The following is a 27,094-nucleotide window of genomic DNA, read 5'->3' on the forward strand; positions in this document are numbered from 1 at the left end:
TTAATTGCAGAAAGATAAAAAAATTACAAAAAAAATAAAACAAACCTCAGGCATAAAATAAATAGGCAGCGTCAGAGCACACACGTGCAGTCCTGGTTCGGGGCAGCTGCGAGGCACAAGGCCCCTGCCCAAGCAGCTCCCCGGTGCTGGTGCACACGAAGCGTGTGAGTGAGGATTCACACATGGGTGCCGCTGCCTGGTCACGCTTGGGAGAGACCCACACACACGTTTGGGAGGGTGAAGCCAACCTATTCACACTATGCTGCAATCTTTAAAATTAAAGATATATATTTATATAAACTCTGTCTCTAGTTAGGAAACATTAAAATTCTTAAGTGCTTATATTCGACATTTATATATATAATCTCTGCATTGGTTTCCAAGTTTCAGAATACTTTGGTAGACAGACATCTAAACCTTACAGCAAAAATAAAGAATTGGAGAAGGCCCTCTTTGAAAGGCATATCTTCTCCATCAGCAGGACTCTGGGGAAAAAAGCTGATTTCTGGAAAGAATTTCTTACATTTGAGCATTTTAAGGCTCTTTCAAGAGTCACCTCCTACCAAGTCGCAGTTCTGAGCGAGGTCTGAGCCGCAGGTCGCTACAGCTGCTGCTTTCGGGTTCTGCTTGACCGGCCGCTAACAGAGGCAACGCAGAGCACCCCCAGCCCCGACCTTCCTGCACAGCTCCGGCGCTGCCTCCTCCCCCTGCCATTAGCTACAGACAGCAGCACGAGGACCACCCTGCTCGGCACAAAAGTCATTTTTATCAGTAAACGTCTGTGGGGCAGACACTGAGCATCCAACCTACTTTCCCACAGCAATTTTTACTGCCGTATTTATACAGATTCCGGACTGGAAAAAGCACAGAACAAAAACCAGACTTTCCAAAAAGAATTTAGGCACTAACGGGACCAAACTGGGTCTAGCTCAGCCTGAAGCACCACACTGTCTGCAGAGCAGGGGGCTCAGACGGCAATCTGTTGGTTTTCTCTGAAGAGCGGCCGCTGGTGCGTTGCACAGATGTCCTGGAAGATCCTGTACACCTGGTCATGCTGCGTCTCATCAGCCATGGGGAGCATGGGGCTGCTGCTGCAGGTCTTCCCAGCCTCTTCCACCACCTGCCTGACACACAGCTGCTCCACCTACACAAAAAGAGTCATGAAGACATTGCATGAAGAGGAACCTCTCTGGGCATCTCCCACTGCTGGCATCCACCTCCACTAGCCCAGGCAGCAGGGTATGGGGTGGCAGAGACACAGCAGAGCTTTTGCGCCAAACAGACCTGGGGGGCCAGGTCCTGCCAGGCCAACAGGTCCAACCCCACAGGCCACCCTGGCACAAGCACATCTAGGAGAAAAGGAGCAGTCACAAGAGCTCCTCTCCCAGAAGAACTATGAGGGGGTGAGGACAGCCTGGGGGATGTCCCAGCACATGCAGAGTCATCCTCCGGTGCAGGCACGCAAGGCAAGATGATGTGACCAGGCCAGAAAGTTGTGCAGGAAGGTGTAGGACCGGTCTCTGAACGTGTAAAACCCCCTCTGGGACCTCACAGACTTGGTGGGTCCCTGCCTGCTCAAGGGTGGATGCAACACCTTCCCTGTACCCTCCATGCCACATCCCTGCTGCCATCGCCTTGCTGGCCCAAGGGGTCCCACACTGGGTGCAGACTCCAGAAACACCCTATGCGTTGCCCAGAGGATTTGAAATCCCAGGATTGCTTCAGCTTCTCCAGGGACAAGTTTCTGGCCAGAGCCACATGGATTACCCTTCTCATCCCATTCCATCCTTCACCTTCCCAAGGGTTTCCCAGCCCCACTGCTGTCCACCACAGTCATTTATGACATCTGTTGGCTGCTCAGCTTGAGGCTGCCCCTTAACGCAACCAGTTCCAGGGATTTATTCCCTCACTTCCCACAGGAGAAGGCAGAGGTTCCAGTGCCGAGAGGCAGGAACAGTAGGAACAGATTTCCTCATGATTTAGAAAAGCTTTTGCCATTTGGGAGCTTTGTCTGCAAACATGATCTACCCAGATTAAAGAGTTTCTGACCAGCAGCAGCCCAAGCACCTCCCAGGAGACTGGGGATAAGCTGATACTCATGCCACACCGGCCACCCCACCAACTCAGGCACCCCGACGGTCTGTGGCTCCAGGCGTTGAAGCTAGAGCCCTGCTCATGAGGGAAATGGGCAACGGGGTCCAGACAGAGGGGGGAATCCAGCAGCAGAGCTCCAAAGGGCAGCACTCCATACCTGGACAAGGATGAGCTTACACCGCAGGGGCACGGTGTCCGGGAACTCCTCTCCGAAGCACAGCATGACTCTGCTGTCCGGGAAGCGGCCCTGGTTGTTGTAAAACTGCTGCAGCTCTACAAGGGGAGGGGGAACAGTTGGAAGCTGCCTGCTGCAAGCCTTTGCCATGCAGTTTTGGGCTCAAGAGAAGCCAACCCTGTCATGAAAAGCTTCCAACTGGGAGGAATTTGCCAAATGACAGAAAGCATCAGGTTATTCCTGCCTAGATCTGGTAGCATCAGCTACTCGTCCAGAGCACTTCAAAGCGATAACTTCACCAGTGATAACTTCAAAGTGCTCCAAGGCAGAAGGCCTCTACCCTTTCAACCCCACCAAGTGGATAAAGAGAAAGATGAGAATGCTCCTACAAACCTCTGAAGAATAGGTTAGTGTCAAATATCTTCACCACCTCATCCCGGTCCAGTTTGTTGGGCCTGTCCTTGTAGACCATGGTGTTCCCGCTCCAGAAGACCCTGCCCTGGCACAGCCTCTTGATGAAGATGCCCTGCTTGTTGCTGTGCAGCAGAACACCCCTCTCCAGGTGCCCAAAGAGCTTCCTGGTGATCTGCTTCTGGCGGTCATTCTGGATGGCATCAGCTGAGGGGAACCGCACGTGCTCCAGGGCGTCTGGGGCGTACATCTTCTCACCATGGCTGGAGGGCTGGCTGAGCGAGATCCGGCAGCCCTCGGTGCACGAGGTGGTGATGTGGCCCACCAGCCTCCCGCCGTAGTAGAAGCTGATCACCATCTGGGAGTAACCTGGGAGGTGACGGGCACATACACCACCCATCAGCAGAAGACAAACCCTGCCTGCTCTTCTCTGCAATACCCAAACCCCACGAGAGCAGCAAGATTTCCTGGGAGCACGTCTCACTTGATGGAGACCTCCTAGAAGGCATCTTCTCCAGCACTCAGCCTGGTAGCAGCACTGACCAGCAAGCAACAGCTCCCGATACTGGACCCCTTCCTCCTGCCTTTGCTCCACACTTCCCGTGCTGCAGGCAGATCTCCTCCTGCCAAAGGCACACCTGATCCCAGCACCCCAAGGCAGCCCCCCACACCAGGGCCACAGTCCCAGGACACCAGGCAGGATGTGTCCCTGCTCAACTTAAAAACCCTGCGGATATGCTCCAGAGCGCGTGGGACCTCCCAAACCCAGAGCAAAGCCTCCCCCAAGCCAGGGAGCAGAGTCAGAGCTGCCTTCCACCACCACACACACAGGAGGCCAAGCCCCAGAAGGGCTTTTGATGGCCACAGTCCACAACCGAGCAGGGGAGCTGCCTTACCCGAAGGATGCTGCTCATAGCCGGAGTATCCGTTCATCAGGGGCAACGCTGGGGGCAGAGGGAAAGCCAAGCTGAGCCCACGTGCCCAGCTCCCAAACCCCGATGCCCCCCTCTCCCCTCCACCAACCCCCCCAGTCTTCCCAGCTCCCGCACAAGAGATGCCAGCAAACACTCCCACATGGATTTGATCTCCTGCAATGCACTCTTGGGTGCCAGCTACCAACCACAGTGGTCATAATTAGTACTTTAAGCATTCTTTAAGGAAGATAAAATACAGCTGTTGTCCATTATCCATTGCTGTACAGTAAGTTTTTTCTGCCCCAGACAAAACCAAGCTCGGTCCCGTTGACCACTGCACACGCTGCCAGGTACTCACCGGGGCTGGGCTGCTGCACCCACCAGTCGGGTATCGGGGGGTTTCTGCAGGTCTCCTGGGGCGGTGAGGGGCTTCTCTTGATGATCCCCAGGTACTCATCTACGCAGGGGGGCTGTGTGAGACCAGACACTGAGATCAGAGCCGGTCTGGCGCCTTGGGCAGCCGCTGCCCTGCGGAGACACTTGCAGTGCCCAGAGAGGGTCCAAATGGCAACGCCAACACGATGCCAGTGAACTTTTTTTGGTTAGATAGAGCAAGTTTGGCATTTGCCAGCCCGTACACTCAAATAACGCCCTCGAGAGCTACTGCGCAGAAGCAGCCCAAGGTGACGCAGCTGAGCAGGGGAACAGAGCTGTGAACCGGCCTCCACCCCCAGCAGAGGTCTTGCCCACCTGGATGCAAATCAAAAGCACGAGCCATTCGTCACCAGCAGCCGCCCAGCACTGGCTGAGGTGCATGAGCTGCGAAACCTGGCATCGCTCGCCAGGCCGATCCACAGAGCTCTGCAGCCTGAATTTTAGGATGGCAGCACTTTCTTGGGCGACTGCTTGCCATCTGTCCACCTCCAGCCAAGCTGCCCTGCAGCCACGGTGAGGGCTCACCTCTTTGATGAGGTCATCGATTGCAGAGGAACTGCAGTCCATCTCCGTGACGTCATTCAGGCTGCTCCCGTTGGCAATGCCCGCTTTGCCTGGAAGGAGAGGCCAGGATGCAGTGAGCACACTCACCCCCCTGCCACAGCTCATCTCATCACTGGGTTTTAGAAACCCTTTGCCCCGTGAAAGTTATGAAACCGAGAACCACAGCAGAGCCGAGCCACGTAACAGCACCTCGGGAGGGCTCGCAGCCCCCTCCAGCTCCACCCAGAGCTGCTTTCCAGGACCAAAAACCAGTTTGCAATCCATCGCCCCAGTGCACAGCGACCAGCAGCAAGGCGAATCAAAAAATCCAGCTGGTAGCAGAGGCAGAGCTAGAGCAGAGGGTCGGTTTTCCTCCGAGCACCCCAGAGATGGGGGCTGCTGCTTCTCCTTTTTCAGCCAGCCACCCCGAGCACGGTCGTGCTGCCGGTGGGAACCTGCGCTGCCATTTGCATAGCGTCGGCGCGCCCCGTGTGAACATGGCTGGAGGAGACCGAGATGCTAAAGGCAGGTTTCCTGACAGCGAGTTTTCTTTTTTTTCACGATTTTTTTTACTTTAAAAAAAAGGAAAACAGCACACACACGCCTAACCACAGAGATATACTTAGCGCGAGCTGCACTGCGCCAGACGTCGCAGCAGCAGCTGCTCTCAGAAATTACTGCGACTCTAATCACTGCTGGCAAGAGAGCAGGGATTTGCTGCAGCTCCCTGTCCTCTGCCCAGGGCAGATGGCATGAGGACAAGAGGTTGGGGCTCAATTACACCCCCAGGTGGGGAAGGATTTTGGATGGGCCCCTATGACATCCTTACAGGATGGAAGGTCATGCAGTGCTGCAGCGATCCCCCATTTCCTAAGCAGCTGCTCAGGGGAACAGCAAAAAGCCTGTCCTCCCTCCTCCCCTCCCTGCCACCGCGGTGACACAGGGGACATCTTCTGCAAAGCAAGACAAGCAAAGCATCACAGCCCAGCAGCATCTGGCCAGGAAGCTCCACTCAGATCTAGGTCAGCGGCAGAAGCCTGCGGTCACTCGCAGGACCGACCCGCGCCCAGGGGTCAGTCCCGTGTTGGGGCACTCACACTTCTGTTCCTCCTCCGGCACGATCCTGTAGACCTTGTAGGGCTCAGAGATGTCTAGCTGGGACCTGTCTGTCACCTCCTCAAAGTCAGGGCTCTTGTTCAAAGCACAGCGCAGCCGCGTCTTCCACGTGGCCGGCTCCGCTTTGTCACCTTCTTTGAACTTGCCTTTGAAAACAGCCCAGGCCTAAAACAATGCAACAAAAAAAAAAATCCTCCACGTGAGCTCTGCAAAGCCCCTCAGCCCCCCGGCCAAAGGAGCCGGGGCTGCAGAGAGCATTTCGCACCTTGCTCTCCCCGCCTCTCTGCCCCCTGTGCCCTCTCAGCCATCCCAAGGGTTCTCATCGTCTCGCTCCTCGACTGCGGACACACGTGGGGACGGACACCTGGGTGCGGAGCAGCACCACCTGCCCCAGCGACGCACCCGGGCGCAGACAGGGCTGCAGCACCCGGGTTTTAAAAAGCAGAGGTCAAGGTCATGATATGTGGCTTCAGCTCTGCATCGACAGGTCAGGAGCTGCTGGGGACGTGGGAAATCACTGCTGGAACAGTGGTGTTCCCAATCACCCGGTAACACCTCAAAAATCACAGCAAACCTCCTTTTCCAGCTCCTGACTAATGAGTGCAAGCTGGTTTCTTTTTAAAATCAAAACATTACTTGTGCTCTTGGTGGGAGAACACATTTTACCACTGAATAGAGATTGCAAAATATGTATTATTTTTTTCAACATACCTATTTAGTTATTGTATATAGAATTAAATATTTTCAGATGGCTGAACTGAATGCCATTCCCATGACTCAGGCTCCCAAACCAGCTGTCACTGCCCAGAAAGTGAACTCGCTCACCGGTACAGATGTCTGGATGCGGAGGCAGAGGGAAGGGAATTCCTGGGGAAGAGCCTGACCTTTTTGGGTTGGGATGGAATTTTCCAGTTTTTCCCAAAACTGGAAATTCCCCTCCTCCCCCTTCAGTGAAATCCAAAACTTCCTTCCCTCCTGCAAAGTCTTCTGGGTTTTTTTGGTGAATCCAGCCTTTTTTTCAAGACTAGCCTGATAAGTTTAGAGCAGGTCAAAAGGAGCACGCCAAGCTCCTCCTCATGTCCAACCAGAATTCAAACATGCTGAAAACAAACCTAAAACTGGTAGCAACGTTTTGCAAAAAAGGAACAAATACCCCAAAAAAAGAGCCTGGGAGACCAACTGTGGGGTGAAGCATCTGCTGCAAGGGTCAGAGATGCAAAACCCACAGAACATGGACATCTCCTACCAGTGGGACCATCAGTAAGGAAAAACACCAGCATCACAGAGCCCAGGAAGTGTCGAGAAAGGCATTAACCATCTGTCCTTACCTTGAAAATAGAGGCATCCACCTCCTGGTTGTAGTCCTGCTTCCCCGCGTGTTTCCACGGGATGCGGAACATGGTTTTCTCCTCGTTCTCCCAGATGAGGCCGGGGTACAGCTCGCTGTCGATCTGCTCGATCAGCCACTGCCGGAGCCGCCGCCCGCCGTTGCGGTCGCACATCCTGGATGGAGGAGAGGTCCAAGCCCCGTTAGGTCCCCCAGCCCCTTCCCACCACTCCCGGGGTGCAGGGGATCGGGCCGCGCTCCGGTCTGGGACGTGCGCGGCTGGTCCTGGCGCTGCCCGCTGAGGCGAGCCGCTCTCGGCGGCTCTGCGCGTCCCGCATGCCAGCCCCCCCGTACATTAAAATCCCCCCCAGGGAAAGAAATCACGGCGATTTCCTCCGAATTACTACAAATTCTCCCTCCGGCTCTGAGTTCCGCTCTGCGAAACGGGCGGCCTTGGCGCTGCTTGTTTGGGTTTGCTGCGGTGGGAGAAGTCACGCAGGAAGCAGACGGATGGGGATGGGGATTAAAGCTGTGCTGTCACCTGAGCGGGTGACATTGGGACAAGCCACGTCGGGGCAGACCCCCGTTGGCCGAGCGCTGTCCCCAGCACAGGGGTCTGCCCCAGAGGAGGCGGCAGTTTGGGGGAGCAGGCGCGGGTCCGGCAGCCCCCCGAGTCACCGCAGGGATGGGGCCGCACAACCACCCCTCACCGACACAGGACCGACACCGGGACGGAGCGGGGTGAAGCCAGACCACCCTTGCTGGGGGGACCTCAGGTCATTTGTAGCCAAAACCGCTGGGTGACTCCACCCGGGACCCTGGAGAAAGCTTCTCCAGCCCAGCTGGAAGCAGAGCGCCAGGCTCAACCCCCCCCCCGCGTCCCATCCCCTCCACGGCAAGGCCCGCAGGGGCTTCAGGGGCCGGTGGGCTGGCAGAAGCGCCCAGCAGCCCCAGGCTCAGCGCTCCAGGCCTTTCGGGCTCCAGCCCTCCTCCAGCCTCCTCCGCTTCCCAGCGGGACGGGGGCACCCGCAGAGCCTCCCCGCAGGCTCCCGCGCCCAACGCCGAGTGACGCCAACGCAGAGACCCTCAGCCACGCTCACCAGCACGGGGGCTTCCTCCAGCGAACCCATTCTCTGCGAACCCTGCTCCCGCCGCTGGCAGGGGCCGGGGCTCCGCTCCCCCTGCACGCTGCAGCCGGCACCCACCCACGGGACGCAGCCGGGGGTCCTCCCCGCCCCACGGGGCGCGGGCAGCCCGCAGCCCCCCACCCCCGGGGCTCGCCTCGACGCGCAGCGCCCACGAACCCCGCACGCACGGGGCCGAGGGTCCCGCTTCCCCACCCCGGAGGCGCCGCGGGGATCGCGACCCCCCCCGCCCCGGTACCTTCGCTCCGCGCCGCTCCGCGCCACCGCCCGCACCGCCCCCCGCGCCCGCCCTTTATAGCGGCCCGGGGAGGGCGGGCCCGCCGCCGACCACGCCCCCTCGCCGCCCACCGCCAGCCGCACCCCCCCAACACAGAGATGCGCTCCCGCTCTGCCCAATGGGGGGCCGGCTCTGTCTCCGGCCGGCCAATGAGGAGCAGCCCAGAGCGGCGCGCGCGGCCGGAGGCGCTTTCTCTGAAGCTCGCGCCTTTCCGAGAAATCAGCCGGCGGGGGTGGGGGCGGGGCCGGGGGCGGGGCTTACCCAGCGCCCACCCAGCGGGGTCTGACCCGGGCCGCAGCACCCCGGGTGCTGCCCCGCGCTCCGTCCTCCCCGGGCTGAGCTCAGCCTCCCCCAGTCCAGACCAGTCCATCCCCCGACCAGTGGCCCCTGTCCCAGACCAGTGTCCCCAATCCCTTCTCAGTCCATCCCCAGTCCCAGACCAGGGTCCCCAATGCCTTATCAGTCCATCCGCAGCCCCAGACCAGTCTCCCCAGTCCCAGACCAGTCTCTCCAGTCCCATATCGCTCCGTCCCCAGTCCCAGATTGCTCCATCCCCAGTCCCAGACCAGCCTCCCTAGTCCCAGATCAGTCCATCCCCAGTCACGGACCAGTCTCTCCAGTCCAATATCGGTCCATCCCCAGTCCCAGACCAGGGTCCCCAATGCCTTATCAGTCCATCCGCAGCCCCAGACCAGTCTCCCCAGTCTCAGACCAGTCCATCCCCAGTCCCAGACCAGTCCATCCCCAGTTCCAGATGGGTCCAACCCCAGTCTCAGACCAGCCTCCCTAGTCCCATATCAGTCCATCCCCAGTCCCAGACCAGTGTCCCCAGTCCCAGACCAGACTCCCCAGTTCCAGACCAACGTCCCCAGTCCATCCCATCCCTGGGCAGTTCCCAGTTCCCTCCCAGCTCAGCCCCAGGCCCCGGCTCCTTCCGCCCTCGCTGCCCGTGCGCAGCCGGGGCCGCCAGCCGGGGCAGAGCGTGCAGGACCAGCTGCAGCCCGAACGCGGAGGGGGTTTGGGGATTACCAGATTACACACTCATTTCTTGGAAAAAAACCCCATAATCCCTCCCCTGTGGGGAACACGGAGAACTGGGAAACGCTGGGAGCCGCGCAGATGGTGGCACCCAGCTAACGATCCCGGCACTCCGCCTTCGCTCTCCTTCCTAATAAATCACGGCTGTGCTCGCCCTTGGCTTCAACCGCCCGGCTGCTCCCGGCCAGACCCCCGCGAGCTCCGGGGAGGCCACAAACGTCTTTTCCAACCGCGTACGGCCAGGAGGGAAATGGCTTTGTCTGATTTTACCGAGAAACCAGGGAAGTTTTGCAGGGAGGGGCTGCATCGCCGTAACCCGCCTCAGCGGTCCCACCTCCCCGCGCCGGGCAGAGACCTCCCCAGTAAAAAATCATTGCTTTTGTAACAGTGCTGGAAAATTGGAGATATTTTATCGAGGCTTCGTGTAATCGCACCTTTGCGTCCCCTCCGGAGCCCAGCGCGCTGGAGACTGATTGCGACCCTGCAGCCAGTGGGTGATTCCATCCCCTCCGGCTTCATTTTTGGCTCCGCAACCTCATGGGCATCCTGGAACAGCAAAAATCTCAGTCCCCTGGGGAGAGCGGGATCCCAGGAGGAGGAGGATAAACTAAAGACCCCCTTAAAATGGGTTTTTCAGCCGCTCGCGGCGCTGGCAGCGGTGGGATCCCCGCAGCCCTGCCGGCGGCTGGCAAGGGAAAACGCGAAACACGCCCTGGGGCGGGCACCGCGCCGGGGGGTTTCTTGCAAACCGTTCCCCGGTGTGCGAGCAGCCCCCGGGCGGCTGGGTCACACCTCGCAGTGCCCGCTTCCCCGTGCCAGGGCCACCGGGCTGTCGCCAGGGCTGACGCGGCGCCGGAGAGCTGAGCAGCGAAGCGCGTGGAGCTCTTCGCAACGTACAAAGAAGTGGGAATTAGCCCGGTTTTACCCGCTTCAGGCCTTGCCTACCAGTGCCCAGAAATCCTAAAGCCACCACAGCTCCCACTGATGTAGGCCGGAGTGGAAAAATATATATATTTGCCCGGGACACCCCTCAAATTTGGGAGAAATTGGGCTTAGGAGGTGCTTTTTGGGCAAGGGTTGTGGCTGTGATGGCAGGCGTGGGCAGTGCTGCAGGTGACGGTGAGCATCCCTTGTGATTCCCAGAATCCAGGGGATTTCTCCCGGGGTAACAGCTGCTTTGGAGCCGCTGTTCCCTGGGGAATGTCCGAGCCCCGGGACGCCCGGCCGCGGGACGGGAAGGGGCCCGGCCATGCAGGCTGGCGCAGGCGGAGGGACGGCAGCGCTCCGCGGAGGTCGTCCCACCTGCTGCAGGTCTGATCTCCGCTTAGCGCCCATCTCCGACGACCTCCTGTTGACACCAGAAACCAACGCTCTTCTCTTTTTTTTCCTGTGCACAAGTTCCATTTTTCTGCTTCCCAAAACGATAACGGAGGCGTTAAATCCCGTATCGACCCGGTCTGCCCCGCTTCCCTCCAGCCCGCTCCGCCAGCAGCATTTATGGTCCTTGACCTCACTAATTGCTCGGGGCGTTCTTCCGCGCAGTGTGCTGCAGGCACTGACCGCCGCGCACCTCCATGCAGCGTAACAGCCACACAGGGACCCTTTCCTGAGCCTAAAAGGGCAGGGAAAAGCCCACTTTTTTTTTTTTCCCCAGGGATCTTGCACATTATGGCTAAACACTGAGTCTTTAAAACTTTTAATTTGTCTGGTGGTTCTCATCAAGAAGATATGAAACGGGACGCAGCGGCGGAGCGGTCGCGTCAGTCCATCCCTCCGTTCCCACCAGGAACACCGCAAATCAGGACCAGCCATCCTCCCGGTTTTAATCACCCTCCTCTTTATTAGGAACTGGATGAGTGACCCCCAACACTGTCACACTCAGAGTACCCAGAAATAATCATTAAGGGAATTCCTAGAGATATTTTAAGCGCCTTTTTTTTTTTCTCAAAATGGATTGCAGAACAGATATTTTTGAGAAGCTGAGCAAGGTATTTATAGCAAAAGGCCAGGCTGGCGTGGAAGAGCTGAAGGTTTCAACGCAGAAGGGCTGTGTCGATGAGTTGGGACCCCGCAGTGGGGCAGATGTGGGGAGTCCTGGCAGAGGAAGCCCGTGCCTTGGAAACGCACCGTGGGAGCTCGGGATGAAAAAAGGGAGATGGTCACCAACTTTCAACCGTAAAAAGGCTGACGGAGAGGGACAGCGTCGAATTGGTCTGTGGGCTGACTGAGTCCAGTCGAGCAACTGGCTTCTTTTGCAACCAGGGACATCCAGCTCGGGCGGCAGGGGAAACCCAAAACCGCTCTGGCTCCGGGGATGGGGACGGCGGGGACAGGCAGCCTCCAGCACCGCTGGATTTCCCCCCTCCCCGGGGGCTGGGTTCAGAAAAATGCCAGGTGGACAGGCTGGACCAGGACAGTCCAAGCCTGGCATGGGGCGTCTGCAGCCCTGGGAGCCGCTCCCCAACCCACGGGGTGACAGCGGGGCTTGGCAGCCCACCCACACCCCGGGACCCATCCCTCCCCCCGTGGGGCAGCCTCGCAGGCTGCATCAGCCCCCGGCTTCGCTGCAAAGCGCAGAGCAAGGCGACCTCTCCCCATCTCCCCCCGCCCTGGCTTTCCAAGGTCTGCGCTGGCATCCCCGTGCCCTGCCGGAGCAGTGCCCGCGCGCCGCGCTGCTGGAGAGAGGGACGGGGCTTGCTGGGTGGTGGAAAAGTGGGGGGGACGGGACGGAGCAGGACGCTGCCACCAGTTAATCAGCTTGCCCAGAGGCAGGCACGGAGCCGACAGCTGAGGGGAGGGTCTGCGAGTCCTGACCCCCTCGCTCCAGCCCTGGAGCCCACAGGCGAGGCCGGCGCTGGCCGCTCTCTGCCCGAGGCAGGAACCCCGCGGGCGCTTGGCGAAAGGAACACGGAGTTTTCCACGCCCCAGACCCGGCTGCTCATCTGTGCATCCGGCTGCTTCTGCGGGTGCCACCCGCGTGGTCGGGGAGCGGGTGGGTGGGAGCTGGAGAGTGGGTCCCCGAGCAGTCCCTGCTCCCCAGCTGCGGCTCCTTCTGCCCGGCCAGCAAGCGCTGCAGCTCCTCCTGGTCCTTGAACGGGTTCCTGCCGTAGTCACGGCGGATCCAGGCGCGGTACTGCCAGGACAAAGCCGAGAGAGGTTGTCAGGGTCACCGCAGGCGGGGGCACCGCCAGCTCGAGAGCCGGGGCTCGCAGCAGCCCCAGCGCGGGTTCCCAGCCGCGGCCTCGGGCGAGGCCGGGGTTCCCCAGCCACCGCAGCAAGCGGAAAGGTCCCGGTTTCGCAGGAGCTCACGCGCCGGGCGACACAACCGCGTCGCACGAGACACCGACGGGTTCCCCCCCGGGCGAGCACTCCCCACGTCCCCAGCCCAGCCCAGACGGACCCGGACACCTGGAAGCACCCTCAGCTTCCCACGCCGGCTGCAGCCGGGACGGCAGCTTTATTTACTGCTCCTTGCCATGAGGCTGCTGCTGCTCTTCGTGCGCCCGAATTCCAGCGAAGCTTCCCCGCGCCTTCCCCCCGCCGCGGCAGCGCGGGAAGGGGCTGCGCTTGCTGCCGCAAGCTGCTCGGCCGCGTCGGCCCTCGCAAGCCGAGGCAGGTTTGTCCGCGAGCGCCTGGCTCGCTGCCGGGCGGCTGGGGGGTGCCTCTCGTCCCCCCGGCATCGCAGCAGCGAAGGCTGCTCCGGCGGCACGAGCGTGCCGGTGGCAGGAGCGTGCCGGTGGCCAGGAGCGTGCCGGTGGCCAGCTGGCAGCGGGCTGAGGTCCGGAGATGGCTGGGCAGCGAGAGACGGTCCGTAGAAACGCTTCCCGCTCCTGCTGGGGTGAGAAACGGACCCAGACTGAGGACCCCGGTGCTCGCGGGGAGCAGGCAGGGCTTCGCCATCTTCCGAAGGAGCTGGGAACCGGCTGCTCCAGCAAGCAGGGCTTACTGGGATGAGTGGAAGGAGCGCTGGGTAATCCTTCCCAATACCAAACACCTTACGAAAAGGACGGAGGGCACGGGGTCAGGAATGCAAAACCTGCAGGTGCAAAGGGTCCAGAGAAGGACCGAGCGTCGGAGCCCTGGCACGGGGTGGCACTGGGACAGGCGTGGGGTGCGGCGGGGGGAACCGGGGGGAGAGGGCAGGCAGCCCCCAGAAGCTGTCCAGCCTGGGCACCCCAGGGCGAGGTGCCCCCGCACTGGGTCCAGCTTCCCGGGGTGCCGCGGCAGCACCCCGAGGCCAGGAGCCACCGAGCCCACGGCAAAGGTGCGGGACGTGGGGCAGCGGGGTGGGCAGCTCAGCCCTGTCCTGCCAGGGCTGCCGCAGGCACGGGGACCACCAGCCGCAGGAGGAGAGAGTCTGAGGGTGACCCTGCGGCATCCCCCCTCCTGCAGCCCCGGAGAGTCGGCTCGGGCAGAGGGGATTTCCACCGGGAATGTCTGGATTTCCCAGATCCGCTCCCTCAGGCAGCGGGACTCGCCACGGCCGCGGGCAGGAAGGCTCCTTGTCCGGGGTGAACCCCGAGAGCCAGGCCTGACTTCCAGCCCCTGGGAAACGAATCCCAGAGGATTCGGGATGGGATCTGGGGCAAGCATCCACGTCAGCTGCTCGGGGGGGAAAGGAGCTCCGTGAGGAGAGCAGCCCGGCCACCGAGCTCAGCACCCACCGCCCAGCGAGGGAGGGAAGGAGCCGGAGGAAGCACCCTGCGTCTGCTGCCAGGCGCTTCCTTTGAAAGCCAGAGCAAGAAGTGGTTACGGCCCGTTTCCTCCAGCGCTGACCACCAACCCGCTGCCCTCCTCCCCTCTCCCGGGGCCCGGAGCACCCGTCCCATCGGCACCGGGGGTGAAGGCAGCCTGGCTGCGGCATGGCAGCATCACGGGGGGACCTTGGGGCGGGGGGGGGACAGGTCCATCACCCGAATGCCCATCTGTGCCCTCTCTCACATCCACCCTGTCTTCTCTGCGCTCACTGACTTCCTTTTCTAACCTTCCCCACCATCCTGCCGCCGCTCTCGGTCCTTTCCTTCCTTCTTTACCCCTGTAGCCCCGATAAGCACCACTCGCCAGCTCGAAACCGCAGCCGCACGCCCGAGGCACGCTTCCCGCGGCGAGGGGCCGGCTGGCCAGCCCCAGAGAGCATCTTCCCCATTTCTGCCTCCCCGGGTCCCGCCTGAGGTCCCTGCTCCCGATCGAGGAAACCGAGGCACCGAGGGATGCTCGCCCGCAGCTGCGGGGAGGAGGTTCCCAGAGGGACTGACCGGTTCCTCCCAGGTTTTAACCACGAAGAAAGGAAGCTTCTCCTCCTGCCTTTACCCACGTCTGCTTCCCGAGCTCTGCGTTTCCAAATTGCTGCCTGCTGGGATGGCAGCTGGGCTGACTGGGGACATGCAACCTCCTTTCTATCCTCGGCAAGAGCTGAAGCTCAGGTCATGATGCTCTCGCTCTTGCATCGCACACAGGGAAAACCACCTCAGAGCCACAAACGGGAACAAGGTGTCACCTCCCGCAGCCAAGGTAAGCAAGGTAGCTGCTGCCTGGCGTGAAGCAAGGCGCCGGACCCACGCAGCATCGGGTCCCGCGGGCGCCGGGCCACGCCGGTGAACGCCCGCAGCACCCAGCACCCCACGGGACCCCCAGCCACCCACCTCGGCTGACCCACCCGCGCCGCCCGCAAGCCCCTTCCTCTTGCAGAGGTGGAGGGCGGAGGGGCGAGCTGGGAGCAGGGCATGGCCGGTCGGCTTGGAGCATCCATCCTGGCTCTTCCTCTGCTTCCAGCGCAGCTGCAGGTGAGCAATGCCAGGGCTCCCAGCCTTCGGCCTCGGGGCCGTGCCAGCAGCAGCCCGCCCACGAGGGCCACCCGCAGCTTCCCTCCCCGACGCCGCGATGGCGGGCAACGCGCGGCGTTTCAAGCACGGCTCTTGCTAAACCCCACGGCTCAGAAAAACACAGCCAAGCGCCTGCGCCCTCGGCTCTGCCTTTGGGGTTTTCAGGGAAATGCTTGAAAAGTCCCCAGCAAAACCTCGCGGTGATGAAAACGCAGCGTCTCAGGGAAAGGGAGGGGAGTCCGGCGCCCGCTGAGCTCGCCCTGGATTTTGGGGAGCAGGAGGAATAGCTCGGACGGAGCAGGGGGCACAGCAAACCCCACATCGCAGTCCGTGCTGGGATGCAGCCAGGGCGTGGGAAGGGTCAGGGGGAGCTGGCCCGGCCGGGGGAAGCCCCGCAGGGAATCTCCGGCACCGCGAGTGTTTTGTAATCCCTTGGACCATCTTCCCCCCTCCTCTGCGGGTGTTTTTGCAAGCCAGCGATAACGGGGCAGGGCTGCGTCCCTCATGTGACAGCGCCTGCCCGCGCCCTCCGCCACCCGGGAAGGGGCTGACATGTGGGCCAATGTCACATGCTCTGTCCTGGGAGGAGAGAAATCCCCGTGAACCGCTCGGCACGGCCGGAGGGGCCACCGGGTCTCCGCCGCCGTTTGCCATGGGGCCGCTGCCTGATGCTCGTGGCTACAGCGGATGGAGAGGCTTCGCTTGGGTCACAGAATCACAGAATCACAGAATCACAGAATAGCAGGGGTTGGAAGGGACCTCTGTGGGTCACCCAGTCCAACCCCCTGCCCAAGCAGGGTCACCTACAGCAGGCTGCACAGGACCTTGTCCAGGCGGGGCTGGAATATCTCCAGAGAAGGAGACTCCACAGCCCCTCTGGGCAGCCTGTTCCAGGGCTCCGTCACCCTCAGAGGGAAGAAGTTCTTCCTCGGGTTCAGCTGGAGCTTCCTCTGCTCCAGTTTGTGCCCGTTGCCCCTTGTCCTGTCGCTGGGCACCACTGACTCCAGGGATGGGACCACCCTTAGGGGTGATGTGGGCTGCAAGACGCCTTGTGCACGTCAAGCTGGGGGTTCCTCTCTCCTCGCAGAGGTCCAGCCGTGGCCTGTGTGCCCTCCCGGGGAAGTTTTGGACGCTGGTCCTCTGCTGCGGAGCCAGGGCTGGGTGGAGGAGCAGAGTCCGGCGTGGGAGGCTGGAGAGCAGCCAGGGAGCCGCGCGGGAGTTGTGCTTTTAAAGGCTTTTTCCCTTTGCTTTTGAAGGCTTTCCGGGTCAAAAGTGCAGCTCTGAGCTCTGTGACTGGCGCTCTCCCGATTAAACGCGCTACTGTCGCTCCCGGCTGCCGTTCTCCAGCTCGGCATTCCTCCCTCGCATGGGATGGGAACCCACCCAGCCAGGGCTTCTGCTCTCCTAAAACCTGCTGCTCCGGGTCTTTTTGGGAAGGAAAGAGGAGAATTTCTCCACCAACGCTTTCTTTTCTCTGTTGCTGGCTTCCTAAAGCAGAGGACTTGCTGTCAGCGGAAGCCCAGCCAGCTCCAAGCACGCCCAGATGTCCGAAGCCTCTTGCAAGAGCCTTCCTCCCTCTCCTCTCCTCCTTTCCGCCTCCGGCTCCCGCTGCCCTGCATTCTTGGGAACCAGCCCAGCACCCTTCCCCGGGGACTTGCCACTCACCCGTCCCTCCTGACGTGTCCCAACTGAACCCCCCAGAACCACAAATTCACAGCATGGCAGGGGCTGGAGGGGACCTCTGTGGATCATCTCGTCCAACCTCGCTGCCAGAGAAAAGCACTGGGGTTTTGCACAGCTTTTCTAAGTGCGCTGACATAACATCTAGGCGCTCTTTTTTTTTCTTTTCTTTTTTTTTTTGGTATGCAAAACCCAAAACCCCCAGGTAATAAATAGCACGCACAAAAGGCAGCTGGGGCAAACAGCTGGCCCCCGCGGAGCGCTGCATGCAAAAGAGCCGCGCGTCGCCAGGCTCTGCTGACACCTGCACAAGGGGACGCGGGCGCAGGACCCACCTCCTGCAGCAGGGTCGCCTCGTACTCCTGCAGCTGCCGCTGGAAGCCGAAGTTGGGGCTGACGTAGGAGCGCACGGCCTTGGTGGCGGCCAGGCAGCCCTCCCAGCCCAGCTCGGTCACCGTCATGAGGTAAGCCACCAGGACCGTGGTGCTGCGGGAGACCCCAGCCAGGCTGCGACGGCGCGAGGGAGCAGCGTCAGGGAGAGCTGATCCCGGCACGGAGGCTGGGGACACCCATGGGATGCAAGGGACACCCATGGGGTGCCAGCCGGGTTCCCCAGCCGTGGGGTGGGGGGGGGTAAGGAGCTGCATGGGCAGGGGGGCATCTCTGGAGGCCCCAGGCAGGTGTCCCCTCCTCTAACCTGTCCCACCTCTTTGGATGCTCGGGGTTCCGGTGCGTGGACCACCCATCCCCACGGGTCTCGGCAGCAGAGAGCTGCTCCCGTCACCCTCCCGCTGGTCCTTCTCTTCTTCCTCCCCATCACAAGTGACACCCAACACCGAGGACAATTTTCGGGACCCCATCCCCGCCTCCCAGAGGACCCGCACAAACCGGGGACCGAGGCGGTGGCAGCGGCTCTCACCAATGGACGAGGCAGCCTCCCCCGCCGAGCCGGCATTCGTGGATGAACTTGATGCACTCCTTAAAATGCTGCAGCCTGCAAGGAGAGAGGCGGGGAGGTGAGGCTGGGGGGGCTGCCCACCCCTGCAGGGCACCAGGCCACCCTGGCAGCAGTGGTTGTGTCCCCCCTCAAGGACTTCCCACCAGCATGGGGTGGGAAGCGAAGGCAGAGGGGTTCATCTTCGTCTGCCAGGAAGGAAACGACCTGGGAGACTTTCCAGGGGATTTCCTGCTTCCCAAGGAATCAGGAACAGGGTGATGCCATCAGCCAAACCACTTCGGGGAGGACCCCAGGGAGACAGCCTCCAGGGCAAGGTGTCACCTTGTGCCCAAGGGACATGCGCATCCCCGCGTCCTGAGCCATCGGCTCACCCCTAATTCCCAAACGATGCCAAAAGCACTCGGGTCCCTCCGAGGGAAAGATGCCAGCGGGGAAGCGGCCAGGGAGAAGGTGGCTCCTGAGGTGTTTTGCCTGCAGGTCCCAAAACGGTGCAGGTCCCTTCCCCTCCTCCTGATGAGGACAGGCTGGGAGAGCCGGGGCTGCGCAGCCCGGGGAAGAGCAGGCGCCGGGGAGACCTGGGAGCAGCTGCCAGGGCCTGGAGGGGCTCGTAAGAAAGATGGGGACAGGCTTTTTATTGGGGACTGTTGCCATAGGACAAGGGGTTGTGGTTTTAAACTAAAAAAGGGTAGATTTAAACTGGATATAAGGAAGACATTTGTTACACAGAGGGTGGCGAGGCACTGGCACAGGTTGCCCAGGGAGGTGGGAGATGCCCCATCCCTGGAGCATTCCAGGCCAGGTTGGACGGGGCTCTGAGCAAGCTGGTCTGGCTGAAGATGTCCCTGCTCGCTGCAGGGGGGTTGGACTACACGACCTTCAAAGGTCCCCTCCAACCCACACTATTCTGATTCTACGATTCCTCACCCCAAGCAGCCCCTCCAGCCCCTTCCCACCCCAGGGAGGGCACAGAGAGGTGCCGGTGCCAGGAGGCAGGGCTGCCAGCAACAACACAGACATTTCCCCAGGCAGCTGCCTGCATTCCTGAAAGCACAACCAGTAACTGCCAGCAAGGCAGCCGGAGGAGGCCAGCCCTCACCAGCGAGTTTCACAGCAGAACGGGGCAGGTCATGGAGCCAGGGCTTTCTGGCAGCCCAGCCGCAACACGCTGTGGTGCTTCCCCCCTTCTGACCTGGATGCTCAGCAATACGAGCAGCACCCATCTTTCTGACGGTGTGGAGACCCAGAAAACAGGTTAAATAACTCCATGTGTAGGGATAAGATGGAGGTGGGTGCTCGTGGGAGAGTGATGAAGGCTCCGGTGGATGCACCTCTCCCACTCGTCGCTGCACGGGATGCTGGAAGCCACTGCCAATCCCCCTGGAAGACAGCGGGCACCTCCGAGCGCCCACGCCGAGCCAGGCATTCAGCTCCTCGCCCCTGTTTGCAGTAAGCGCTGCCCAGCCCTGCTCACCCTCACGGTCCCACCAAGCCCTGGGGGGGTTTGAGGCAGAAAACCTGGTTCTGGGCAGCTTGGGCTGCTGGTGGACTCCCTGACCACACAGCCCCAGCTGTTTCGAGAGGAGGAGAGGGTCCCTTCGGCGCAGCCAAGCCAGAGCCGCCCGGCAGCGAGTGCGGGAGCTGGCAGAGCCCCGGCGCCAGTGCCAGACTTCCTCTGGCTCCGCGTGATGGGGTGGGCGTGCGCCTGCAAAGCCTTCCTGGTTTCTCAGAAGCCAAGGCACGAGCTGCCACGGAGTTATTCCTCCCCATGCCCCTCGCCAAGGGCTCGATCCCAGCAGCGCTCAGATCTGGCTTCCCTGCAGGGACAAGGCAGAACCCTCCAAAACCTCCTCCACCCCTGCTAGTCCATCGAAGGGGATGCTCTTCACCCTGCCCTGGAAGGGGGGTCGAAGGGGATGCTGCTCTTCACCCTTCCCTGGAAGGGCAGGGCTCAGGCACCTCCTAAGAAACCAGCCAAGGACGTATTGAAAAGTAGCAGGAGGTTCTGCTGCCCGAGAAGAGGAGGAGAGATGGAGGAGTCTCTGAAGATGTTGTCCTACAGAAAATATTGAGCCTCTAAGCCCTGGAAGGAAACGTCGGTCCATCGCTCCTCATCAGCTGCAGACGTGCCTCCACCTCCACCACCATAGCAAATGGAGCATCACCATTTGGGGGGTCTCCCACAAATGCTTGTCCCAGGGGATTTCTCCTCATCCCACTCAACTTCTCAGAGCAGATGGCATCCCCCACGGCCTGCACGTGTTGCCTACACAGGTCCAGGCTCTCCAGATCCCAGTCCTCCACTTCAGCCCCGTCGCTGGGACCAGCAGGGATGCCCCTTGCTTGCAAGGACTTGAAGCTCTCACGACCAGCTCCCTTGGCACGCTTGCTGCCAGCCTCCAGCCCGCTCCACGCGCCAGCATCGCTCTCCCAACCCATCCCCGAGGGAGGCAGGTGAACGCTTCAGCCACCCCATCCGTCCTCACCCACTCCACGGGGGTTTTTTCCCCACGTGGCCAGGCAGAGGAAAGGTCTCCCCGTGCTTTCCCAGCCTCAAAGCGTGGGGTCGGGGCAGGGAGCCTGGTAATGCTGAGAGCCGCTGGGGTCCTGAGTCACAAGCATCTCCTCTGCAGGACATGAAGTTCGGGATTGTGAAACCCAAGGCATAAACTGACAAGCAGAAAATAGTTCCTTGAATAAGTCTTCCTTCCGGCAGCCAGTCTTATCTTCTTTTTTTTCCCCTTTTTTTTTCCCTTTCGGCAGACGTGCCACGAATGCAAAGAAATGAGAGAAGGGAATAAATAACAACCAAAAAAACCCAGGTCTTGCTGAGGCAGGGTTTTCTTGTAAAGCTTCTCTTTCCGCTCAGCGGGAGCGTGAGCAAGCAGAATCGCAGCCCCGGGCTGCTCCAAGGACGCCGGCACACCAGCACCTCCGCAACCGGGCTTCGGCCCGGGCACCGCGCACGGAGTTTCGATCCTCGTTAGGGTTGGATTGGTGAGGAAAACCCCTCGGAGTCGCCCGTTTTCTGGTTGCAAGGGATGGTCTATGGACGCCCGTCGCTCAAAGCAGCAGCCGGGTTCCGCGACCCCCCCGGTGCCAGCAGCGCCGGCGCCCGGCGCGCCCCAGCCCCGTGTCCCACGACAGCCCGGGCCTTCCTGGCAGCGTCTCTCGCCAGCTGCATCTGGAGAACGTCGTTAAAGACTTACGAGTGTCTGTGCTTCGTGTGGGGACAAAAAATGTTGATTTTAATACGTATTTCTGTTTCCAAGGAGAATGTCTGGAAGACTGACACGAACCGTTGTCTTTCTAAACCAATAAAAAATGCCCCAGTTTTCAACCCTGCCCAGTAGAATAATTCTGAAATTTGATGGAAAATTAAATTTACTGGCTGCAAACACACACGGCAACAGATTTTAAGCCCTACAAATGTATTTACCGCCTGAGAACGAACCGCTGCTTCTGCAAAGCTCAGCAAGGATACCACGCTTTGGCAGCACAAAGGAGCTGAGCCGTCACCTTGCAGAATTTGAACATTTATTGCCTGATACCTACTAAACCGCAGCCCTGGGAGGCAAAAGGATGGCAAACGACTTACAGGTTTTGGCTGGACGAATCCGAGGCCGAGATACAGAGATAGGTCATGTCCTGCAATGCAAAGAGGGTCGCGGCAGTAAGGCACCTCCGAGAAACACAAAATCCCCCCTTGCTCTCTTTTCCCTCTCCCGGCTGACCCTGGGTGAGGGGAAGGTCGCAGCCTGCTTTCGGGTACCATCGCCCGGAGGCCGGGAGAGCCGTGCAGGGTCGCATCCACCCCGCCCCAGGCTGCTTCCCCCCAGTTTCAGCCCGGAGGAGAGGCCAGGCCGTGGGGCACCGCTGCCATGCCCCGGATTCCCCCCAGAGCCAGCCACCCCTTTCCCGGGGCCCCGACCCGCGAGCCTCGGCAGGAAGACGTGTGCGAACACGCACTGACGAAGTCGCTCTCATCAATGAGTTATTTCCTCTCAGCCCTCTTAATACACAGTAAATCATCCTGCCGCATGTTGGCATAGGTCAGATTACTTTCCTTGCTTTAAATCATCACTTCCTCGATCCTCCCTGTTCTGAGCTAAAATTAGATCCTTTTCATCCGAGTTGGGTGGTGGGTTCTTTTTCTTTTAATTTCTTAGCGAAATGGGTGGAAATCCTGCCAGCCAGAGCTGGAACGGCCGAGCATCGGGGGCTGCCCCATCTCCACCAGCTCCCTGTGGCATCACGGCAAAAGGCCCCCCCTGGGCTGACGCAGCCCAGCCCCACGGGCCACCCTCGCTTCCCTCCAGCCCAGGGCAAATCGGGGGGGCTGGGAGAAGATCTGTTATTTAAGGAGCGAAGGGGCAGAGCGGGATGGGCGTGGGGACATTACTGTCCCGGAAAGACCCACATTGCGAGGAGGAGAACGGGCGGGCTTTCCCGTGCATCTCCTCTCTGCCCCATCCATCCTCCCCAGCCCCATCCCGTGCTTGTCCCCGCCGTCCCTCAGCTCCTTGTGGGACTGGGACGAGGTGCCGCAGCAACGTGCCCTTGGCTGGTTCCCCGTGGCGTGCCAACCAGCTGCTCCCCGCCCGGAGAAACTGCCGGAGAGGCCGGGGTGCGGGGAAGAACGGAGATGGCGGGTTCCTCATCCGCACCCCTGGCCAAACCACGGCTCCCTGGCACGCAGGAGCTGGGGGGGTGGATGGGGACCGTGCCCCAGGCAGGGGCACGGGGACCAGCAAGCAAACGCCAGCAGGGTTTGCGGGATGATCCATGGTGGGCTGCGGCTTCCCAAAATCTGGCTGTGCCCCTCCATGCCCGGCACCAGCCCGACCTCCCCGCGGCAAGGAGAGACACCGTGCCGGCAAAGCCACCGTGCCAGCCAGCTGAGCAGCCACGGGGACCCCGCTGCTCCCCAGACCCCGACCCGCACCCTGATCCTGGACGAACCGCCGGGCTCCCCGCGGCTGCCCCTTCCCCGCGGGGCCGGGACCCCCACCCCGCCTCGGGGAGCTGGGCCACGCATGGGAACGGTGCTGGGGTTTGCGGTCGCCGATCCGGGGCTGTGATTGACACATTGCTCAACCCACCATGCCTTTCCTGTTCCCCTTTCCGCCAGCCCGCTGGCTCGCTCCACGCGGTGAGCTCGCCGTGCGGTTTGCTCGCCGCCCGGCCGTGCCCCGAGCCCTGCCAGCCCCAGCCGCTGCCCCTGCCCCGAGCCCTGCCAGCCCCAGCCGCTGCCCCTGCCCCTGCCCCAGCCGCTGCCCCTGCCCCAGCCCCAGCCGCTGCCCCTGCCCCTGCCCCAGCCGCTGCCCCTGCCCCAGCTGCTACCCCTGCCCCAGCCCCAGCCGTTTCCCCCCACCGATTTTTAGCAGCCTCCTTCCTTCTCCCTCTCCCCCTTCCACGTTACTCAACGCCTCTGGCGGGGAAAAGGCTCGAGCTGGTGTTTGGGGGGCTCGGTGCCCACCGTGGCCCCAAAGGGTCCAGCACCCCCTTCTCCTCCTGCGGCACCCCGACGTTTGGGAGCCGGCGGCGGGTCCCACGCCGGGATGGAGCCCAAGCTGCGCGGCCATCGGCGGCGAGAGGACCGTCGAGGCCCACGCAGACCCCACGCGGGGCTGCTGCTCCCGCTGCGGGGCTCCACCCGGCCCACGGATGGGATTCCTGCGTGGAAAGACCCCCACCGGCACCTCCGGCGTCACCCCAGGGGCAGCGCCCTCCTGCCTCAGTTTCCCCCACCCGACGGGGGTCCGCAGCGCTCCGGGGTGCACCCGGGGGGGGGACGGGAGGGGACGTGGGGCAAAGGGTGGCCCGGGACCCCCTGCCCTGGGACGGGGGGTGCTCCGGACCCCCCCCCACCCCCCCGCTCCCGGTGCTGCCGGGGCCGCCGTCCGCGGGCCGCCGCCGCCCTCTCGCGGTGCTCCCCGCCGCCGCACCGGGCACCCGCCGGGCCCCGGCCCCCTCCACGCACCGCTTCGCCCTAAACCCCCCCCCGGGGACAGCCTCGCCACCCAGAAACACCGCGCTCCCCCCCCCCCCGAAGCCTCTTTTTGTGCGAACCCAGCGCTGCTGCTCCCCGCTCCGCCAGCCGTCGGGAGAAGGGTGTGTGCGCGTCCCCCCCTTGCCCCTTCCCGACCCCTGCTCCCCCCGGGGGGTCCCCCAGGGCCCCCGACCCGGGCACTCGCCTCCAGCACCGGCTTGGCACCGCTGTGGATGGAGAGGATGTGCGTCACGCCGTTCCGCAGCAGGTTCTCCCGCTCCTCCGAGTCTGGCAGCGGGAGCGATACGTGAGCCTTCTGCCCTCCCGGGGGGTCCTCTGGACCGAGCACCCACCAGCGACTGGCACCCATCACCCCCGGCCCCCAGATCCCCGCCCCAGCCCCTTCCCGCTGCCTCTCGATGCACGGCGCGGGAAGGGAGACCACGCAGCTCCTCCAAAGGAAAAACCTGCTGGGAGGCACTGGGTGTTCGTCGGGCTCCTAAAACCACCCCCAGAATCAGAAATCATAGAATCACAGAACCACAGAATCATTCAGGTTGGAAAAGACCTCTAAGACCACCAAGTCCAACCATCAACCCATCACCCCCACGCCTGCTAAACCACGTCCTGAAGTGCCACATCCACACGTGTTTTGAACCCCTCCAGGGATGGGGACTCCCCCCACTGCCCTGGGCAGCCTGGTCCAATGCCTGACCGCTCTTTCAGTGAAGAAATTTGTCCTAATACCCAATCTAAACCTCCCCTGACACAGCTTGAGGCCATTGCCTCTCATCCTATCGCTAGTCACTTGGGAGATTATAAATATATATTATAAATATAGATTATTATAATGCGCTGGCCTGCTGCAAATATCGTCTCGGTAAACACAGGAGACGTTTCCAGCCGCGCCGGGGATCCCTGGTTCCCCCCGTCACTGCAGCTCCCCGTGGATGTCCCTTTCCTGGGCTAGAGCTGCACAGGGCCACTTGCAACTGGGATGGGGCTTTTGGGGGCTTTGGTTCTCCGGACGGCGCCGAGGTCCCCAGCCAGGAGCAGGCAGGGGGACCCCCGAGGAGAGGGGCTCCTCCAGCCCCACCGGCTGCCCAGGGGTCCCACGGCATCGCGGAGGTGGAGCAGGGAAGGGCACTCACCGCGGATGTTCCCGAGGTAGAGCCCTTGGACAACCTGGGAGGTGATAAAAAGGAGAGAGATCTCAGACGGCGCCGGGCACAACGCGCACGCGACGCGGCGGGAGCGTCCACCTGCACGCGCGGTACCAACCGGACCAGGGCACCTGGCAGCAATCCCCCCGGTCAACAATAAACCACGCACCTAATTAATGAATCATCTTCGCTAACGAACATCACAGGCTGAGCCCACTCAAACCACCAGCCCAAACCCTCCCGGAGCGCAGCGCCCAGGAAAACTCAGCACAGAAACAGAAGGGGCTTGCCCGCGGTCCTGTTGGCATCGGAAGGGCAGTGCTGGGGGCTGGATTCAGCTCGGCCCACCCCAGGCTGGGCTCCAGCGGGGACCCCCGCATCGCCCCGGCTCCCGGAGGAGGCCGGCCCCGCTGCAGCCCGGGGGTGGTTTGCAGATCTACAGCAGCCACCCCCAGCCAGCAGTTTCCGAGGTTGCCTCTGCCAGCCGGGGACAGGCAGGCAGAGGCTCGGGCTGTTTATAAAACTTTTCTGGCCGGGGTGTTGCAGTAAGTGCCATCAAGCATGCAAATTTGGTCTCCAACTCGCTGCTGCAGGATTACGCAGGAGAAAAAGGGGCAGCTCGGGGTGTTTACAGGGTCTAAGAGCCCGCCGGAGCGGTTTCCAGGGGCACAGAAAGGAAGAGCTGGCTCCCAGCTGGACTCCTTTGCACCCGTCTGGCAGAAGACGCCTGGTCTGAGGGGCCACAGGAAGGGTTTTCAGCAGCCCTGGGTCACGTCCAGCCCACCTCCGCCGTTCGGCTGAACCCCAGCCCGCTCCCGGGGTGCAAACGCCCAGCCCAGCGCTGGGTGGACGCCCAGCCCTGCGTGTCACCAAGCCAAAGCCGGGCCCTGCAACGCCAACGTGCCGGCACCAGCCCAGCCCCGGCGCAGGCAGCGCAGGCTCCCCGGGAAGGCTCGGTGCCATCGGGGAGGCTGTAAAAGCCTCTCTGCAGGTCGGGCTGTGGCTGCAGGGGGGGGAAACCCAGCGTTCAATCACACCAGAGCTGGGCAGGAGTTTGCCCTGATCTGGTCTCCCTGTTGTTGTCCCAGAGTCTAATTTTAAACTGGAGAATGCTCATACCACGCGGTTATTTCAGGACACCAACAGAAATCAATCCCCTCCACCGGCCTCGCAGCTCGGCTGAGCAACAAGCAGCAGTAAAAACCCATTTTCCCCCGCGCAGTGCCTGGCTGCCGGGCACCAACACGTCCCAGGGGTGGCAAGGGGAGGAGATTTCCCCGCAGGGACCCCCGTCAGCCCTGAGGACGCTGATGCCACGGCCTAAGCGCCCAAGGGACGAGCACCCAAAGCCGGCTGTCACTTCTCTCACACCCGCAGATATGTAGCTCATCACCTCGGACACAAACCCGGGGATTGCTGTTTGCTTTCTTCTCTCCTTAAGTGCTTGAAGTTTCAAAGGGGAATGAGAAAGGGAAGATGCAAACGGTTGTACTTAGGGCATCGTGGTCACCAGGAACAAACATCCCCCTGGGGTGCAGGAGGAAGGTCCTGCCCAAGGAGGACAGGCTGGCCGCCATCCCCCCAGTACCTTGCTCATTCCATCGCCCATGGTTTTTCTCTCCCCAGGATCAGGATTCAGGTGGTTTCTTGTTCTCCCAGGCTACCTGCAAACAAGCATCCAAAAATCCCAGATGGGGAGATCTGCCCCCCTCCAGCAGCGCATCCCACTGCTGTGAGCAGGAGGAAGGGGACCGCGGTCAGGAGGGGAGCATGCAGAGCCCCAGCACACTCGGCTCGCTTACCCGCGGCAGGCTGCTCCGGCTGGTGAAGGGGGCTGAGGAGAGCGGCTGGTGCCGGGCAGGGGAGGATGAAATGAGGATCCGGGGCCGTGGCGAGGCTCAGGTTTCTCTCCCGGCCTCCCTGGGGCTTTCGCAGCCGTTTGGGGAGGGTGAAGAGGGGACGTTCAGAGGAGGAACGGCTCTCTCAGCCCAGCGATGCTCGCTGGGC

General features: G+C 61.6%; 1 protein-coding gene across 7 annotated transcripts; it reads right to left on the reverse strand.

Annotated features, from left to right (window-relative positions):
• On the reverse strand, positions 1 to 26,951 carry IRF8 (interferon regulatory factor 8). Of its 7 annotated transcripts, XM_075433609.1 has the most exons (14): positions 26,890 to 26,951; positions 26,676 to 26,751; positions 25,076 to 25,109; positions 24,130 to 24,212; positions 21,531 to 21,580; positions 17,897 to 17,971; positions 7,017 to 7,191; positions 5,670 to 5,853; positions 4,555 to 4,643; positions 3,953 to 4,064; positions 3,577 to 3,624; positions 2,663 to 3,049; positions 2,252 to 2,367; positions 1 to 1,144 (listed from the first exon to the last, which is right to left on the reverse strand). In XM_075433609.1, the coding sequence occupies exons 2-14, from the start codon at positions 26,694 to 26,696 to the stop codon at positions 968 to 970; spliced, it is 1,551 nt and encodes a 516-aa protein (XP_075289724.1). In that variant the 5' UTR covers positions 26,697 to 26,751; positions 26,890 to 26,951; the 3' UTR covers positions 1 to 967. The 7 variants fall into 7 exon arrangements, with proteins under 7 accessions (XP_075289724.1, XP_075289725.1, XP_075289726.1 ...); XM_075433610.1 differs by lacking the exons at positions 24,130 to 24,212; positions 26,890 to 26,951 and having other exon boundaries at positions 26,676 to 26,728; XM_075433611.1 differs by lacking the exons at positions 21,531 to 21,580; positions 24,130 to 24,212; positions 25,076 to 25,109; positions 26,890 to 26,951.
• Between the last annotated feature and the right edge of the window lie 143 nt (positions 26,952 to 27,094).

This window comes from Opisthocomus hoazin, chromosome 12 (assembly GCF_030867145.1).
Source record: "Opisthocomus hoazin isolate bOpiHoa1 chromosome 12, bOpiHoa1.hap1, whole genome shotgun sequence".
In the NCBI taxonomy this organism is placed as follows: domain Eukaryota; kingdom Metazoa; phylum Chordata; class Aves; order Opisthocomiformes; family Opisthocomidae; genus Opisthocomus; species Opisthocomus hoazin.